The sequence below is a fragment of the Python bivittatus genome, unplaced genomic scaffold (assembly GCF_059951505.1).
Source record: "Python bivittatus isolate LINGU-HERP-01145 unplaced genomic scaffold, Pbiv_v1 ctg000020_np1212, whole genome shotgun sequence".
Taxonomy (NCBI): Eukaryota; Metazoa; Chordata; class Lepidosauria; order Squamata; family Pythonidae; genus Python; species Python bivittatus.
This window is the reverse complement of record NW_028277030.1, coordinates 62,830,403-62,848,767: the sequence shown is the minus strand read 5'-3', so window position 1 is coordinate 62,848,767 and position 18,365 is coordinate 62,830,403. Positions and strand designations below refer to the sequence as shown.

At 44.4% G+C, this 18,365-nt stretch overlaps 1 protein-coding gene across 2 annotated transcripts; it reads right to left on the bottom strand.

Moving 5' to 3' along the window:
- Nucleotides 1–1,448: 1,448 nt before the first annotated feature.
- Nucleotides 1,449–17,561, bottom strand: VGLL2 (vestigial like family member 2). 2 transcript variants are annotated; one of them, XM_007432450.3, is made up of 4 exons: nt 17,481–17,561; nt 12,595–12,904; nt 3,247–3,756; nt 1,449–1,596 (listed from the first exon to the last, which is right to left on the bottom strand). In XM_007432450.3, the coding sequence occupies exons 1-4, from the start codon at nt 17,559–17,561 to the stop codon at nt 1,553–1,555; spliced, it is 945 nt and encodes a 314-aa protein (XP_007432512.1). In that variant the 3' UTR covers nt 1,449–1,552. The 2 variants fall into 2 exon arrangements, with proteins under 2 accessions (XP_007432512.1, XP_088007016.1); XM_088150890.1 differs by lacking the exon at nt 1,449–1,596 and adding an exon at nt 2,234–2,286.
- Nucleotides 17,562–18,365: the final 804 nt, after the last annotated feature.

The following is an 18,365-nucleotide window of genomic DNA, read 5'->3' as shown; positions in this document are numbered from 1 at the left end:
TTTTCCTATTTTGTTTGGTTTATTGTACATCTAGAGTCAGTTTGAGTCAGGTGGTGCCTAAACTGAATAAATGAAGTGATAGGAAGGATAAGACTATCAGTTGCTGCTAAACAGGATGCCTGTATGTCACCACCAGCATCAGAAGCATCCTATCTCAGAGTAACAGTTGCTTGGAGACAATAGGAGAGGGCTGTTGCATCTCTATATCTTATTTATGGGTTGTTTTCTCCATGTCTGATCTGCAGGTTTTACTGTGGTGGGAAACAAGATACTGAACTAATTTGCTATTTGGTCTGATCCAGATGGTCTCTAAATCAATGTTAAGCAAACCAGCAAACCGATGGAATTTTTGAAATTAAAAAATGGGGAGAGTTGGGATTCCCAATGGACCTCTGAAATCTCCAGCCTCTACTTCATAAAATGCATGCAATCAAAAGTGAAAGAAGACATCTTTAATTATCTTCCCTACAAATAAACACTTCTTATACTGTATATCCTTTTCAAAACAAAAAAGAGAGAGGAGAGACAATCTCCTGGTTGCTACAAAAAGTCATAAGGGAACATTCAATTCAGAGAATTCCTTTGTCTACCCCATTAGCCCACCCCTCCCATTTACTCCAGTTGTTTCTCCTGAAAGCTGTCAGAGTTTTTTTTTCTTTTTAAAGGATCTTTTCTGTCATCATAAATGTTTTTTATATAAAAAACTTATATATACAACTATGTGTGCAAGTATTATCCAATGCAATTTTTGTGCCAAACTCGGAGAAGTGCCACCTTGATTGTCAAGTTCCTGGAGTTGGAACAGTTGTCTCTTGAACAGCTGCATTTGTATAAGCCTGGAGGCAGGTGGCCCACACTAGTCACTTGCCACTCATCACCATGCCGAAGTCAGAAAGATCCATCCGTTTTTGGAAAAAAAAATGTCCCAAATGTGTTTAAGAGTTTAGAATTTCTTTCTTTGCTTCTAAGCAGCAAAGGACAAAAGTCCCATTCACAATGTCTGAATATCTTCCATGCTGCTTCCAAAGAGTTTTTTTTTTTAAATGCCAAATGGTAAGTATGATTTATGTCCTCAACAATATTAACAAACCCTTCAGCTTCCTAATGTCAATGTTTTTCACATCCTCCTTCATTTTACTCAGTTCTTTTGAGCAGCCTAGCCGCAGTTCTGGATGTGAAGCTGCTGTGTTCAATTTTGCCCTTTTAGGAGAAGACTGGGCCTGAGTTCCCACGTATGTCCCAGCACCTTATTTTTCTGTTGAAAAGCCAAGCTGAACAAGCTTTTAGCCTCCATCACCTTTCTTCTGTTCTTGTCTCGATGTGAGATGCTGGTATCAGAATAGTGAGGCAAGGAACGAAGATGGCATTTTTGTGTAGGAAGGGAGGATTATAATCAGCAGCTCAGCTCAGGAGTGATCCAGCACAGAAGGAATAATGGTGAGCTGAAAACCAAGATCAGAAGCTGTTACAAATTGACTTGACTTTGGCTTTGTCCCCACTCCTACATAGGCAAAAGTTTGACTAGAGGGGAAGTGACGGTAGAAGGGCAGATCTAAAACCAGTAGAGATCCTTGCTTTTATCTTGAGGCTGCAAACCTGAGAACAGAGAGAAAAGGAAAGAAAAAGAAAGAGAGAAGGTAGAAATTAAAAAGGGAAGAGAAAAGATATGAAATAAGGATAGAAAAAGCCAAATACCCCCCACATGCTTGCAAAAATAAGTAAGTTACCTAAAGTATAAGAACTGTTTTTCAGAAGAAGTGCGAAATGAGGAGGAACAGCTGGTCCATATGGATTAACCTTATACGAGAATTTAGGAAATCTAAGATGTTGTTAGCACAACCACTGGGCAAGTTACTACCACCTAAACATTAGTGCCTCATATACTGTATTCTGACAGTTGTTTACAAATGAGTCACCTTTAAAAAAAAAAAAAAATAGAAAAGTGCCAAGACTCAGATTTTTACATAATTTCTGGCATTAAAAATAGTTGCCATGATGATTCTTGACCAAAGGAAATATAAAAAAAACCCAGATTAACTCGCAAGGTTATTGTGAAGTTGACAGTAGTGGACAATATCATTCAGTAGAGTTTGAGGACAGTTACTGAAAGAAAGAAAGAAAGAAAGAAACAAACAAACAAACAAACAAACAAAAACCCCTCACACTGCTGGTGCTCTGTCTGTTTCTCCTCTCCTCCTGGTAACATGATGCAATATGAGTCATGATGTCATCATCATGCTGAGTGTTTCCTTGTCCCCTCATGGACAGCCAATGATGTGGGGAGGGCTGAGGAAACACAACAGCTTGGTTCACATCTTGTGTTAAGCAAGCCATGGTTTGTTTTAATCAAGGGTTCTTGAAGAAGCTGCAGTGCCTGGGTTCCTACCTTATGCTAAACCACAAAGCATGGTTAGCAAGTTATGATGGCTGGAGTAACAAAACAGACCAAACTCCAGGTAATACCTTTTTCTTGTTCTGTTGCCAGGATCACAACCACGCAAACCACATGATAGCTTAATACAGGGGTACAGGACTCTTGTCAGCTCAGGGCCCCACTGGGCTTTGCCAAAAGCTACAGTTCCAAATGCGATAGAAAGAAGAATTCCAATTTTGAGCTTTTGTCAGGATTCTTACGGGCTAAAATGGTGCTTTAAGCCTCTGCAAGACTTAGGGTACCTAATTTGCACTTAAAGCCTCTGGACTAAAAACAAAACACCAAAAAATCTCATCACAATAAACTATTTTGCTCCCACCCACTTTTTGTGATGGTCCCTGCTTTAGCACAAGGTATGACTCCAGTCATCTTCTTGCAATGGTGTAACTTCACAGGTGTCTGCAGGGGTGGGCAAGGGAGGGCAAATGTCAAAATAAATGTAATGCTGTTATGACACAAGTTCTGTCCCTTTTGCACACGTGTTACAATATTGCATGCATGTATGAAAGGAGCAGAACTTTGGCAATGGCGTGATGACGCTTGTGTCATCAGTTTGACAAAAGCATTGGATCCTGTAGACACTTCTGTACAATTCAAAACGGGGCATCGTATGTCATTGAGAAGAAGAGAGAAAGAAATGTGGCGGGTCAGTTTCTTCTGTGATAAGCCACAGTTTTGTCTGGAGTGGCATAGGAAATGCACTGTGGGCAAGCTGTGCAGTTGTTTACCTAATTATTTGCTCATTCATTTTGAATACAGGGGATTTTCGGTATGCGAGGAAAAGAAAGAAGAGTGGACCTGCCATGTCTTACCTGTCTCCACATTCAGCCCTAAGCTCTGTGCCATCTCTCCTGCAGGACCAGCAAAAGGAGCTGGTGTTGTCCATGACGATGTGGCAGGCTCACTCTTGCCTAGCTCACACTGAGGGCTGACTGGCGTGGGCACTGAGGCAGGAGTGAGGCGGTGGGGACGCACAGAAGCAGCAGGCACCAACAGCGAGCCGTAGCGAGGGTCAAAATGTGGGCTGTAGACCTCATGCACTGTGGTGGGCCGGGGGTAAGCAGAGCTCTGTGTACCAATGTATGGGTGGTGGTGGTGGTGATGATGGTGATGGTGGGCTGGGTGCCAAGGTTCAGGGCCCCCCTGATGAAGGTGGCTGTGCAGCGAGCCTGGAGAATAAGGGTCCGCTGTAGCAAAGGGCAGTTCACTGTGGGCAGTAGCTGCCAGCGGGCTGCCCAAAGAGGCAGGCACAGAAGAAGGTTGGTACGTGCTGTTCCAGAAAGAGGGTGGGAAGCTACGCTGGCTCATAGGAAAAGATCCCTCTGCACAAAGGAAGAAAAGAACAAAACAGGACAGCATTATAAGGATAGGAGGACAAATAATTCAGTTCTATTCTTTGTCATTTACATAGCCCCAACAACGTATTACCACCACCACCACCACCACCACCACCTCCTCCGATGCTGATGCTGATGATGGTATTATCTTTTTCCTGTTCTGTTACCAGGACCAATAGGTTTATTCTTTTAAGAATTCTCAAACAGACTGATATATCCTCCTTTTTGCATCCTTACAGAACATGCGTTTAAAACAAAAGCAGCTCCCCTAAAAGGACCCACTGAATTATTTAGACCTGCTCTGTTTCACAGATGAAACTTAAATGCTTTCTTTTGTATTTTGTTGTCAATATTTCCAAAGTGAATAAAAAACGTTGAGTGTTTACTCTCACACATATAATTAAAACTGCTTGTATCACGTATTTAGGTTTTCTACCTGCTTGTATCACACAGGTAGAAAACCTAAGTAGCTTGTATCTATGCTTCATTTCACACTGTCTCTTCCTTTTTTCTCTCCATGTAATTTATTTATTTATTTAAATTTATTGGCTACTCAACTTCAGTGGACTCTGGGTGGCATACAAAACTAGAGAAAACATAAAAACAGCTAAAAACATTAAATCCAACAGACAGCCCAGACTAAAATAATCTAATATACAGCAAAATCAACAAAAGAAAACAGGGGCCTTAGACAAATAATAAAATATCAATGCCTGGGACCAAAGCCAGGTTTCAAAGCTTTCCAGAACCCCAGAGAGAGGACGCCGTCCTTATCTCTGGGGGGTGCTGTTCCAGAGGGTGGGGGCCACGGCAGAGAAGACCCGCTTCCTAGGTCCCACAAGATGGCAACGTTTAACGGAGGGGACCCGCAGCACACCTGCTCTGCTAGAACATTCTGGGTGGGCAGAAACAGTTGGACATAAACCAGTCTCTCAGATATCCAGGTCCTATGCCATACAGGGCTTTATAGGTAAATATTCTTCATAAATGAATAACTCCGAACTGTGACTGGGAGGCTCAGAGCTGTGCTTTCTATTCTGAAACAGAGACATACATACATACATACATACATACATACATACATACACACATACACACACACACATGTTCAAAATTAACAGTATTTACATGCATCTTCAAGCTGAAATTTCTCCTCTCAAACTGAATGACACCGAAAACTTGTAGAACCATTATTTTTTAATGCGTATAACAATGGATTTAGTCCCACAAAACAATTTTCAAGACTTGCTGCTCTTAAAACAGTAGCTGGTTTCACATACTGTGTTAAACCATAACGTGTGTATTATTTTGGCTTGGTGTTAACTCAATCATAGTTTGCAAACTTTAGTATAAATCATAGTTTAGCTTATAGCTTAGCACAGACCTAGTCATTGACTTATTCCAAACATGACTAAGTGCAAAGAGTAAAGCCAATATATCTTTTCATCCTTTCACATTAGCTTTAAATCAAAATATAATCTAAATTTCTACATGATTTTTAAAAGCTCTGCTTACATTTAAAAATAGATCATGAACTGGGTTCAGATGAATGTTTAGCACTATGCATGAAAATGTCCTGTTACTTATCAATTAAAAATCATTCTTAGCACCATCTGAAAAATGAATGCCTCTTTTTCTTTCTGTGTGTATATGCATGTGCATGCACCATTGAATCAGTCTTGACTCCTGGCAACTTCATGGATCAGTCCCTGCAGTTTTCTTGACAACATGTTCAAAAATACTTTGCCATTGCCTTCTTCCTAGAGTGAGAAAGAATGACTAACCCAAGATTAACCACCTGGGTTCCATGCCTATGGCAGGTACAGAACCGATTGTCTTTTGGCTTCTAATCCAGTGCCTTTAACCACTATACTAAACTGGCTCATAAATGTTTTTAGTCATCAAGAAACCTAGTATAATGCTTGTGGAATCTTTTTTAGAACATAGTACATTAAAGGTAAAGTCTCCTTCAAGCTGAGCTCAACTGCAGGTGACTTCATGGGCATATCCATCTAGTTTTTTTGGTAGCAATATGGAAGCGGATTGCTATTCTCTTTTTCTGGATTTTTCTCTCTCTCAAATTTATAGTCTAATCTACAGCCCTGATATTAATTTACTTGAGGTCTCCCATCCATTTACAAACCAGACCCAAGCATGCTTAGTTTATGAGCCCAGACAAGGTCAGCCAGATGCTCCCATCTGCTAAGACAGTATACTAAAAATGAAACCTTCTAAAAATCAAGAATATTGAATATGTGTCACCGAAGAGGTTACCAGCAGTCCTAACTGCTCAGCTCCCCATCTCATCAAGCTGTTCTGTTTTTCATAACTCTACAGATTGTTCTGTAGGATCTTTAGTGTAGCTAAGCTCTTTGTGTACCAACATAACCTCTGGGTAGGTTAGTGATTAGCTATCCTGACTAGCTCACTAAATGTACTACTCTTTTCACTTGAGGAGGAGGAGTGGTGGTATTTTTAAGGCACTGACTAACTATGAAATAGCCAATGGCATATTTTACACCCTCCACTAAAATATAGACCCCTCCCATTTGGGAGTCTACCGATGAATGATGACGGTTGGGTTATTACATCAACACACCTCTCCAAAAATAGTGTAGGGAAGTGGAATAAAATTTGCATACTTTGGCTGTGATAAATTAACCAGGAAGGACCAGCATATATGGGATTTAGACTATGGGCTGGGAACAACCTAAGGCCAGCATTGTGTGATCACAGAAGAATGTTTGAGTTGCCAGGGTGTTTTCAAGTGAAGAAAGGGCCCAGAAACTCCAGTTATTTTCTTTTGTGAGAGACTAAAATGCAACACTTTCCCCATATCTGTTTTATAAACTTTAAAATCTTAGAAAAATGAGTAATATAACTGGGAACCAAAGCCTAGCAATTAGTTTTAAAAGGTACAGGACTAAGGAGGAAAGAAACTGTTCTACTCTTGGGCACTTAGCTATGATGGCTGAATAAGGGAAAGACAGAAAGACACTATGCCTTTCATGTTTTCTAGGGATGCAAAATTATTGTATTTCTGCTCTTGGGACACTGTCAGATGATAGCATTAAAGTGCTATCCACCAGTTCTTGAGATGGCAGAAAAGTAGTCCAGCACAAAATTTGCTGCCTTGATTGCCAAGCTTTTTTTTTTGGCCAGAGTAATAATGACAGTGAATGATGCCTTAATCTGGACAAATTCAGGAAAGTGATTGGTGGACATCTCTGCTTAATTTCCCTTCCTACCAAGCATCCCTTCCTGTAGGGGGAAAATAATCCTTTCTCTCTCCATAATGTGGGGATAATAAAATAACAGAACAGTAGAAACTTGTAATGCATCCAAAGGTGATAGAACTAGCAACACACAGCTGACACAACCTGGTTCTCTTTCCCTGTAAAATGACCTTCTAGGCAGCACAAGACTAGCCCTCTTTCTCTATCAGGAGGCCTTGCTTTGGAACCCTTTTACTAGGTATTTCACACTCCTTTGTGGTGTTTGGTTGTTCTAGGTTCCCGGAGCACAATGGAAGGCCACATCTGATGGTCTTTTAGCAAACTGTGTTTCAATGATGTCTTCATGATTGTAAAAACCACAGGGGCAGCAGCAGTATTACACTAGTGGATCAACTGCAGAGAGGCACGTAGACCTGTTTCTGTAGCTGACCCGATACCACCAGAATATAGCTGTAGTCCTGCACCTGAAGCTAAATGTTACTATGGTCACTAAGATCTAGTGGAAGCATAGAAGAGAACAAATGGTCATAAGGAGGAATATCCCAACTTGAGGAGTAACTTTACAACAGCCTTCAGTGGTACCCTCCAACTATATTGTTGCATTTTTTTTCTCTTGTTTTTTAACATTTTTTATCTGTAATTACCCAGTTCTTGGGAGTCGGGTGGCATATAAATTTAATAAATAATTTACAATAGACCACAATTCTAATAATTCCAGCTAGTGTGGGCAGTAATAGCTGAGCTGATTGGGGGTTTTCAGGAGCTGTAATCCAACACACCTGGATGGAGGGCACAAATTTGGAAGAGGTTACTTGAAGTTGTGGTAAATTCTTCCAAATAGGTTTTGTATTGCAAGACATAACACCACTTTTGAACTGAATTTTTTTTACTAGAGGAGAGTTCATTCTCTGAATACGTCTGGTAGCTGGGACCTCTAAGAGAAGTAAGAAAGCACTTTCTGATGCATTTTAAGATGAGAGATGAGTTCACCCATCCAACTGTGCTGCAATGGCTGGGAATGCCTGGCTAGGCAACAAGGAAGCAAACAACTACGCAGAGATATGTTTTATCTATTCTGATTGGCTAGGTTCACACCTCATGTTAAAACACACACCACAGTTTATAAACCACAGTGAGCTGTTATGGCACAACCATCTGAGCCCAAACCATCATGGTTTACCTCAGTATGACTTGTTTGTTTTGGTTTAGCACAATATACAGTAAGAGGAATTGGTACCACGAGCTATAACTGTGTCTGCTCATAAGCAAGCCACATTGAATGAGCCACATCAAGGTGCATGTGATGACAGTTATGGTGATTCAGTGAGGATCTCTCCCCCTCTTATATGCTTCAAGGTGTAGAGAAACACCCAGTAGACTAATTTGCCTTGCAGGCAGAAGATGCCCCAAGACAAGGTTAGGGTAGGCTAGGCTAGCTGACTGGGATGATAGTCCAATGCATCTTGATGGCTTCTGACTGGAGCAATGATCGAATGCCCTGAATTTCTGAATAAAAATAGTTGCATGAAGCAGCTCACCTTAACCAATTGGACACTTGGTAGAATACTGTATGGTCTTCCCAGAGGGAACTGCATTGTAACAGTACAAATCTATACATACTTGGTCAAAAATAAGTCCTTGTGATTTCAGTAGGGTTTATTCCGAAGGAAGATGATGTAAGACTGCAGTCTTAAACTCCCCGTTTAAGTTGGTTAGTTTCCTGAATTTTAAAGCTTTTGTATAATCAGAAATAGGCCCATAATATTTTCACAAGACAGAAATGTTATACATTATTGTATATGTTGTTGAATTATACAGAGAACAACTGCATGCTAATTTTAAATACTGTTTTTGTTTATTTGTTTACAGGGAGCAATAATAGTGACTCCTAATGCTGTTCTTCCAAAAAAACAAAAAACAAACCCCAAGTCTGGAAGAAAGATCAGTATATCTGGAATGATTATGTGTTTTAAAGTCAGTTTGGCTCTCAGAAAATGATTTAAGTGGAATTTTCTCTACGAGCACCTCATCAGCCTTGTCTCGACTTGAAAGCTAAGTAGTGCTGGTCTTGATTAGTACCTGGACGGAAGATCGCCTGAGAATACAAAGGCTGGAATTCAAAAAAGATTCCAGAAAAAGGCAATGTCAAAACATGTCCGTACTGTTGCTAAGAAAGTGACACAGTGATATCTAAGTAGTCAGTGGGAGGCAAACACTGTTCAAGGGCATCTTTTCCTTAGGTTTGTTTAGGATGTTGACAGCTGTAGCAGCACTAATCTCAGGCATAAAAACAATGAAGATGTTTTGACACCTAAAGGCAAGTCATTTATTAACCAAAGTTTATGTGATGATGAATGTGTTCATCTTTCAGGTGCCACAACACTCTTCCTGGCTATGGTTGAAATTTGAAACCCCAGCACTTCTGAAATAGCACTGTCTGCCCCAATGACAACTTTTTCCAATCTGGAAGTTTGGTTCCCACAAAAGAAACCAGGAAAATGATTATAAAAGCTTTCTGTTTAAACTTATACTGATTTTACTTTGACCAATTTATATAAGACTACTAGTTTTGGTATACCCATGGATACTGAAGTGGTAGTGGGACTATTTTAAGAGATTCTCCATTATCAGGCATGGCACTCAGATGTTCCATTTCATTCAGAACAGAGTGAAAGAGGGTTGGGCTGCAGAACCTTGCCCCTTCAAGTTTCTATCCAACAAATAAGGTTTATCTTAGACTTGAACAAAGCCTAGTGCTTTTACACAGGACCAGTGTCAGTGCCCCCCACACCCAACTGCTTGCCTTTAAAAGCTCTCAGAATGGCATAGACATTTGCTAGGAAACCCCATTCCCAAGTGCTGTCCTCACTGTGCCAAAAGTGGACTCTGCTGCCCCCCAGCGCTACATCTGCTGGTTGCTCCACTAAAAAATAATCTAGCTTGTTCTCCCAGCACCAGGCTAGCCCCAGAACTGCCCTCCCAGAAGACTTTTGCAATTCATAGGAAATATTCTCATATACCTATACATGCCCAGTGACTTGATAACTCTTTTCCCCATTTCTCTCAGGATATAGGACGATGTAAGCAATCCTTTTGTAAAGATAATAGTGAATGCCTATTATCTTCCAACACTGAATGGTGTAACCAGTTGTGGTTTATTCAACAAATCTTGGTTAACCAAACTAATCATGATAATTTTATAAACATTATCTTTCTATAGTGTCCTATACATAAAGGCTATCTATTTATGTTTTCCATCTACAGCATATAAGTAAAAAGTTGGTCTGTATTTATGCATACAGCTTAATTTAAATTATAAGAATAGCCTGTATTCTTGGCCTGTTGAAAAATGTCTGTCTATTGTTTTGTTGGGTTCATCCTTGATCATTGTTGGTTTTTTATTCTTGCTAATATATTTTTTTAATTGTTTTAAATGTTGTTAGCCACCCACCCACAGTTACATTTGCAAGATGGGTGACCAAATAAATTGATTTAATAAATAAATGTACTTAGCTCACTTTTTGAAAAAAAGATCCGATTACCTACTTAACAAATCTTCCTTCTAGACAAACACAGCTTTATTAAAACACGACTCTAAACATATTGATTCATATATGCCAAACCATGATTTAACAACTCAGAATTGCTGTGTTCACATCCTACACTAAGCCATAAACTATGGTTTCCCACCACAGTTTCTGGGTACAAACAGACACTAAGCTGAAATTAAGCCATCCAGACTACAGCTTAATGTAGTAAATGAACCAGGTCACTCTGCAACCAGTTCAGCCAGAGTGAAATATTAACTATTCCCTCAACCTGATTTTCAGTGGAAAAGATTCCAGAGAACCCTGCCTGACCGAAGCAGAGCACCATCTCGCCCAGTAATAAGTTTCTTCGCTATGGCCAGCGGGAAGGCGGCAATCAGCATGAGAAGACAAAAGAGTTTCCCTGCCACTGAACACGCAGGCTCTATAGAACTACTTCATACTCAGCTCTGTCACTGAAATCAGTTTTAGGAGTAGGTAATTTTGGCAAGATTATGCCACTATTTTAATTAACGAATGGAACCAGTGCTTATGTGCTTGGGATTTAGCATTTGTTAGCTCAATAGTTCTTTTTTCCAAGATTTTTGAGCAAGGCCACAGGATCATCTCTCATTTCTGGCAAAATGAAGACAGGTTGGTATCAGTTCCCCTTTTCTAATGCTAGTTTTTGCATGGATAAGGCTGCTGGACAGATCAAGCCATAAACTTTTATCCAGAAATATCACTGAACTGCCCTCCAACACTCCACCCTGAACGTGAACAGAGGCAGGTGGAACGTAAATTTGACAATAATAAACCTTCTTGCTCACATAAACCTCTTTTCCAGTCCTATCACACAGGCTAGTGATACTTCCCTCTTTCCTTCTCTAGAAATTACTATGGAAATGAAATATGCTGGAGCCGAGATTTATTGTATATACTTCTTTCAGTTCTGCATTCAAAAGATTTCCTGGGCTCAGAATTCTTTTATTCTTATGTTATATCTTGGGTCAGACAATTATTGGCAGTTCTGCTAAAATGAAGTAGATCTCACAAACCTGGCTGCCTTAGTGATTTTGATAGTAAAGTATATTATAGCAACTAGCAAACCATCACTGCTGCTCTCCTTTGCATACTGTACTTTAAAAGCAATCTATATTGAAAAAGAATCTTAATTATCACAGTTCCCCACCTAGCTTGGCAGTACGTGCATGGAAGTTTCCAAAGGTGATTGCAGTGACCCTGGGATACCTGCTGCGAGGAGGGAATTGCACAGACTTATCCCCAGGATATAAATTCTATCCTGCTAGTCCTCATTTCTTCAGCAGCTGCTGTCAGGTGGCCCAAGATATTTTGCTGCAAGATGGCTCCCCTGCCATTCTGCATAGCAAGATCAAGGATAGCAAAACCCTTCTTCAACACTAGCAATGGGACAATATCTGTTACATCTGAAAGCAAGGAAGACTTTTTGGAGGGGACTTTCTCACTCTGGCTAATGTTAGGGCCAGTCTTGGCCAGAATTCTATAGAAATAATGCATCCAAAGCAGTCATTCATTTGCAAGTGAACATATTGCAGTCATAGCAATCTCCTCCTTCTCTTAAAGTATTCAAGACCAGTATTCCAGTCACTGCCACCTATCCATGAACAAAAGCACCGTAGTTCCTTAGTCTTTAAAGTCTCCACAAAACTACCTCCCCACCCCCTCCAACGTATATGCATAGTTATCTCTCTGAACCTTCTTTCTGGGTCAAAACTGTAATGAAGGCTTGGAAAGCTGAGAAATGTACCCATTTGTGGCCTTCACAATAACAAAAGGAAGCATCTACATCAGGGACAGGCTACCGACAGTTTCCAGATGCCTTGGACTACAGCCCCATGTTCAGAGGATTCTGGGAGTTGTAACCCAAATCAAGACGAGGGCTCTGCAGAGTTACATCCTTCTTGAGCCTCAGGTGGGCAGGAGAACCCCTGGGACCCCCACTGGGGCAAGGGGACCCCCACTGGGGCAAGGCAAGCCTGAAGGCGGCTTTCCGGAGATGGAGAGACTACACGGCTCACCTCTCCAAGCAGCGGAGCTCCTTGCAGCGGCCTTGACGCCGGCGCTGCTGGGCGAGTAGCTGCTGGGCTGGCTGAGGGCTCGGCTGAAGTGCTCGTCCACCACGGCGCTGATGTCCCCTTGGAAATAGGTGAACAAGACGCACCTGGCGTTGATGTACTCGGCCTCGGGGGGGCGCTCTTTCTCCGGGCTGCACTCCTCCTCCTTGATGCTGGCCGGGGCAGCGTGGTTGGAGAAGGAGGAGGAGCTGCTACCACCACTGGTGCTGGCGCTCTCGGTGGCTTCCTGCATCTTCGAGTAAAAGGCTAATTTCTGTAAAGGAGACCCAGAGTGGTCAGGACCCAGTGACCGCCGCTGCCTTGCCTCCTCCCGCCCCTCGCATTTCCTGCCCAGGGGTCTCAGAACGACAGAGGGCACTTGCCCTTCCCTCCTGTCTTTTCTCTGGGAGCCCAAGGCGGTTTACAAGGAGGTCTGCTCTCATTTCATTCCCACAACACCGTTGCAAGGCGGGTGGGACAGTGGCTTTTTCCGGGCTAGCCTTTTCTCGCATACTGCGGCTCATCTAACCATCACTAGCCAATGGGGCACAATCCATCGCCACAACCAGGGCTGGGTGAAGAAGGCATCAGGGACGAAACAGTCAGGCAGCGACTGGCATAGTCACCCCGCGAGCTTGGTGGCCAGCTGGGGAGCTGAACCTGGATCTTCAACATGGTAATTATTACACCCCTGCCTTTGTAGCCGTGAAAGCGCGGGAAAAACAGCGAGGAAGGGTTCCGCTCTGCCTTGCCTATCAGCCCGCCAACTGAGCGGCTCCCCCCACCCGCCACCTTAGAGGAAAGGAGCTGTCAGAAACGCGCGCACAGTTCCTCCCGCTGCCAGGTGTCCCACGCAAGGGACGTAAGTTATGCCTAGAGAAACGCAGAGCTCTGACGAGCACCGTTGCCTTCGGATCCCCGTGAGGTCCGAGGCGGGGCCGTTTGGGCGACGAAACCTCGAGTCCCAAGAGATCAGTCTTCAATCACTACAACTCCAATCACTCCTCCCCCGTGCGGAGGGTGGCTTATGGGAGTGGTAGTCTAGCTCATTTGGAAAGCTGGAGAGGGCTGGAGAAAGACCACATTAACCCGTTGGTCGGTTTTCAAGGTGCCGCTCAGCGGAGCCATCTCGTTCGCGGTGTCTTCGCCTGGGAAGTCTCCTTTGACGGAGGCATTTCGGACGGATAGCGCGGAAGAGGCGATAACTCGCGCGAAGTCCGGGCTTGGAAGAGCCCCGTAGCTTCTGCTGCTCGGCTTCAGATACATCGGCGCGGGGGAGCTTCTGCCGTCCTGCCGCTTTCCCAGGAGCTGTCCTCTGCTCGCCTTCGCTGTGGAAATCCCGGAGAGGGGAAGAACCGATGTGGGCCCGGATCCTCCGGCCAGCGCGCGTCCTGCGCTCCCTTCCCTGGCAGGCCGGCGCCCGCGCAACCTTTAGAAACGCCGCGGTCCCGGCCGGTCAGAAGGGCTGTTTGCTGGAGCCGGGCGGACCCGAGAGGACCGCGCAGAGCTGCGTGGACAAGGAGAACTGGCGCGGGAATGGCCCAACCGAAACGGCCATCCACTTGCGCATCTGGAGAAGGCGACTATATATCACTCCCCAATAATTTAAAACTGCCAAAGGCAGCGAACAATTTCCCATCCTAAATTAATTTTATTTTCTCGTCGACAGATTTCGAGTTAGCAAATTAAACGTCCAGAATACAAAAAAGCATAGGGACGTCAAATGAATAAATTAAAATAGTACATTAAACTACTATAAACTACTCTAAACAGGTCATTGAACCGGGTTGCGATTTAAGCCACGCTGTGTGCCTTCGCCTTCAGGTTGCCACAAGACTACTGTTTTTCCTGCCCGGGTGTGACATGTTTCTCCCACTGGAAACTGGGGATCCCGAAGCTCCAGGGAAGGCCGTGATTCTCGATTTTTACAGGATTCATTAGATCCAATGTTACCGTAATGAGCGACCAAGGAAGATCTTGGGGAGCCTTGACTTCTGTCCTAAATGTACAGATTCTCAAGGATCGCGGAGCAGAGTTCCAGTTGACCGCTGTCACTTGGGCAGAAGACTGCCCTCTCTTCAGAGCGAATGCCTGCAGGGTCCTGGTTTAATTTATTTTCTTGGGAAAAATTGGGCATTAGGAATCACGAGCGTTTTGAGGGGCGTTTCACGAGGTGGACGTCCTAAAGTCACGGGACTCTTCCCCATATTTAGCCCAAGCAGAAAAATCCTTGCTGGTTACAAGTTGAGGAGAGACAGCGAAGTGGACTTGGAAACGAAGGAGACACGGCAACTCTCCCTTTCAAGATAGGTTTTGGGAAAAAACGGGAAACGCATTTCTGTGGCGAACAGAGACATTTCCGAAAGGAAGAGATTATTTTTACTAGGTTCTGAAAAAGAGCGCGCGCTCTCTCGAAAGTCTGCTGCACATTCCCGCGTTTGCTTTTCCGCGGTTAGGCTGTTTGGAGCTGCTGCATTTGGGAAGGGCCGAAACAAGTAATTTGGATTCGGATGCAGAGTTAAGTGCCTGGAAAAATAAATCGGAGAAACGCTTTTAAACGGGGCTTTGACAGCGAACAAACAAGGCTCGACCAATCTCTACATCAACAATGCTTTCTCCTCGAAAGTCAAGTGAGAGGCAACTGGAATGATTCCCAGTCACGGAGAAAGCCACTATGAATGGCTACTAACTGTGATGGCTAGTGCATTCTGATGCCCACCCCCTCCCCCCAACAAGTTGCAGGCGGTCGTCCTTTGGGAACTGGAACTTGTTTCGTCATTGGCCTGATCTGGAGGTTCTGATAAGAACTATTTGGGAAGAACATCTGACCCATTGCTGCCCAGCAAGGGGGAAGGCACATCATTGCAGACCAACAGATTGTTCATTGTTCAGTCCTGAAGACCTTCACGCCGAGCTCCCTTCCACAATCCCTCCATTCTGATGTTCAGGTTTTGCAGGCTCTTTCAGGCACATATCTACTTCTTTTATTCTGAAAATGCACTGCAGGTTAGTGCTCTTAATGTCATAATGCCGGTGCCCCAAAATTCTAAAACACCTGGTTTTCAGAGTAGCCACTGACAATATTCCAATGGAAGGTCCACTGGAATTCCACACAGGTACCAGGTAATGAAGTAAGTAATAAGTGGAGCATCTTCTCAGTGAAGACCTTTGTTCTGATTTTACTAGTAAGTATTCTTCAAGTAGAATAATGATGGTGGGTAATCTTGTTACTCTTTATACAGATTAAGACAAATTAAGACAGCGGAGAGAAATTTAAGATTACTGTGGAGGACGAGGGAACAGATGGATGAGCATACTGCCTTCACATTTCTTCATTTTATGGAGAAACTTGATTTCAGTTTCCCTGAAGATTTAAACCAAATTTATTTTAACCGATTTCTTGGGAAGCAGAAGCCGTGCACTTCAGTGGCATGCACAGACCTGCTCTTCCTTGTTGCTTGCTATTTCAGACAGCTTAGAAGGCAGCCTAAATGGTCCCATTTCTTAGTTAATGCAGTACTTCATTTCTGAACAAAAGGAGAGGACAGGAGGTGAAACAAGTGCAATTTTCTTGCAAATCCTATTTTAATCCTATTTTGTCACAGCATATTTAGAAGTTGCCCTACAGGAGCTTAATATGAATTAAACTCAATATTTTTCTGTCACTGTAACAACAATAACAATGTTGGGCCTGCTCAGAATGAATTTATTCTAAATAATAAAAACATACCTTGCCTAAAGAGGCATATTCTGTTCTCATCGCATTGATTAGCGGTTGCTCAAATGATAAAAAAGGAGGTCCTTATTTTTTAAACAAAGATCCTAAAGGGTATCCAGCTAGTGATTTATAGTCATCCAGCCATGTCATATCACTAGTGCAGACAGTCGTTATATCGCCACAGGGACGTCTGCATGACCACAAACCGCGTGTGTGGGGTGGCCTTTTAAGCATTGGCCCCATCTCGGATCGACACGCAGCATTAGAAAGAGGGAAACCTAGTGGGAAACCTAATGCCCAGGGGGTGGAGTGCCGAAAGTCTGCAAAGCAGATTAGCCGGGTTTTAGAAATCTGTGAGAAATGCCTAGCTTGTACGCAGAATATTTCGAGTTCGGAGAAACTGGCTGGCAGATGAGAGACACCGGCCCGAAGGCCCGATATGATATCATTACCTTCTTCTATGCGTATGGTCGAGCGTCTTCACGGAGCTGTCAACGAAGGGACCGTAAACGTTCGTTATGACAGAAGCTTTTGTGGACAAAGTCCACAATTGCTTAAATCATAACTAATGCAGATGCCTTTCGGATGGCACCGGGCTCTCCGTTGCTTTTGCTATCCGAGCGAGCGCTCTGGATGCACCTTTCTAAGTTGAAAGCTAAACCATAGTTGCAAGTAAGAATCTTTAATTCTGCCGATACCAATCGTTGTCGGTGAATCTGCTTGGATCCCACGGGCGTCCAGAAGGTTTACATCCGCGATTTGGCAGGGCTGCGTTTCCCATAGATCGCTTAGGATTTGCCCTCGGAGTTGTCCGCAGAAGGAAGTCGCGCGCCCGCACCGAGTCGATCCTACGCAGGGGAACCCAGCCGAACCCACAAAGAACCCGGAGAAACGGAATCCTTCGCCAAGGCCACCCGCCCCCTTGCAATCCAAGCGAGACCACCCGTCAGGCCCGACAGCATTTCACGAAGGAGGGATAATGCCCCCCCCATACCCCCCGCGCCCATCCATCCCGGGAGAGAGCTATTCGCCATCAGCGCGAATTAACCCCCAGGCGAGGAGGGCCAGTGCCAGGCCAGTCTTCCCCACGCAATCTTGCCCTTTGGAGGGAGGCGCCCGCCCGGCGACCTACCTGGTGGTAAGGACTGTAGGCTGCTGCGAAGTAAGGCTGGGGAGGACCGTAGACTTGGTACATAACATCCAGACAGCTCATGGCGGAAGGCGGCTGGGGCTGGCGCCGCAAAGCGGGCTACGAGGCCAAGCCAAGGGGCGGCTTCTTCATGGGGCTGCCCGGGAAGCAGCCGAGCCCCCTCGGCCACTAGGAGGAGGTGGAGCGGCCCTGGAAGACGCGTGCTTTGCCCTCCCCTCCTCCAACGTGCCCACAACAGCCCACCAGCTCAGGACCCAAAGGCGCGGCGGGCGCCCGTCGGGAGGCATTTAAACGGCATGGCCGGCGTCAGGCGGAGGCGGAGACGGGGCAGCCCGCGGGACCAATGGGGAAGCCGCGTGCGCGCGCGCCCCGGACGCCCTGGTGCGCCGCGGCCACTCGTGCTGAGCTGCTTTGTGCTGCTGCGAGTGGGACTGGACCGGCGGTGCTGAACTTCTCGTCCCGAGCAGCGCCTTCCCTATAGAATAGCAGCAACGGCGTCGTCCCCTGGAGGCCTCGTCGAGGATGGGTTGGCAAGCGGGGCTGCATCCCTGGTCCTCCAACAGAGGAGAACCTAAGAAGGGTCCAAAATCTGGAAATGCAGTGAGAGGGCTGGGGGTGAATGAGCACATATAGCCAGAACACTGGGGGTCGACTGGTCCTCTTCTTCATTCCCTGCCATGGACATAATTTTTTAAAACTGCTGGATGTTGCGACACTTGTTAGCTTCAGACTGGAAATGCATGGAAAGTGGAAAGGATTGGGGACGGTGGAAACCCCTCACCCTTTTTTTTCCAGTTGCTTGGCTTGGACCCTTTCTTAGTTCTAGTTAGCTAATACACTGGCTTTGTTCCCCTAACACACTTATCT

What these genes read in the sequence shown, in the direction of transcription:
- VGLL2 (XM_088150890.1), bottom strand. Translation starts at nt 17,561, where the DNA reads ATGAGCTGTCTGGATGTTATGTACCAAGTCTACGGTCCTCCCCAGCCT. An exon ending in GAGCTCCGCTGCTTGGAGAG is followed by an intron (nt 3,757 to 12,594) that starts GTGAGCCGTGTA and finishes TCCTTTGTGCAG; the next exon opens with AGGGATCTTTTCCTATGAGC. An exon ending in AGGGCTGAATGTGGAGACAG is followed by an intron (nt 2,287 to 3,246) that starts GTAAGACATGGC and finishes GTGTTTCCTCAG; the next exon opens with CCCTCCCCACATCATTGGCT.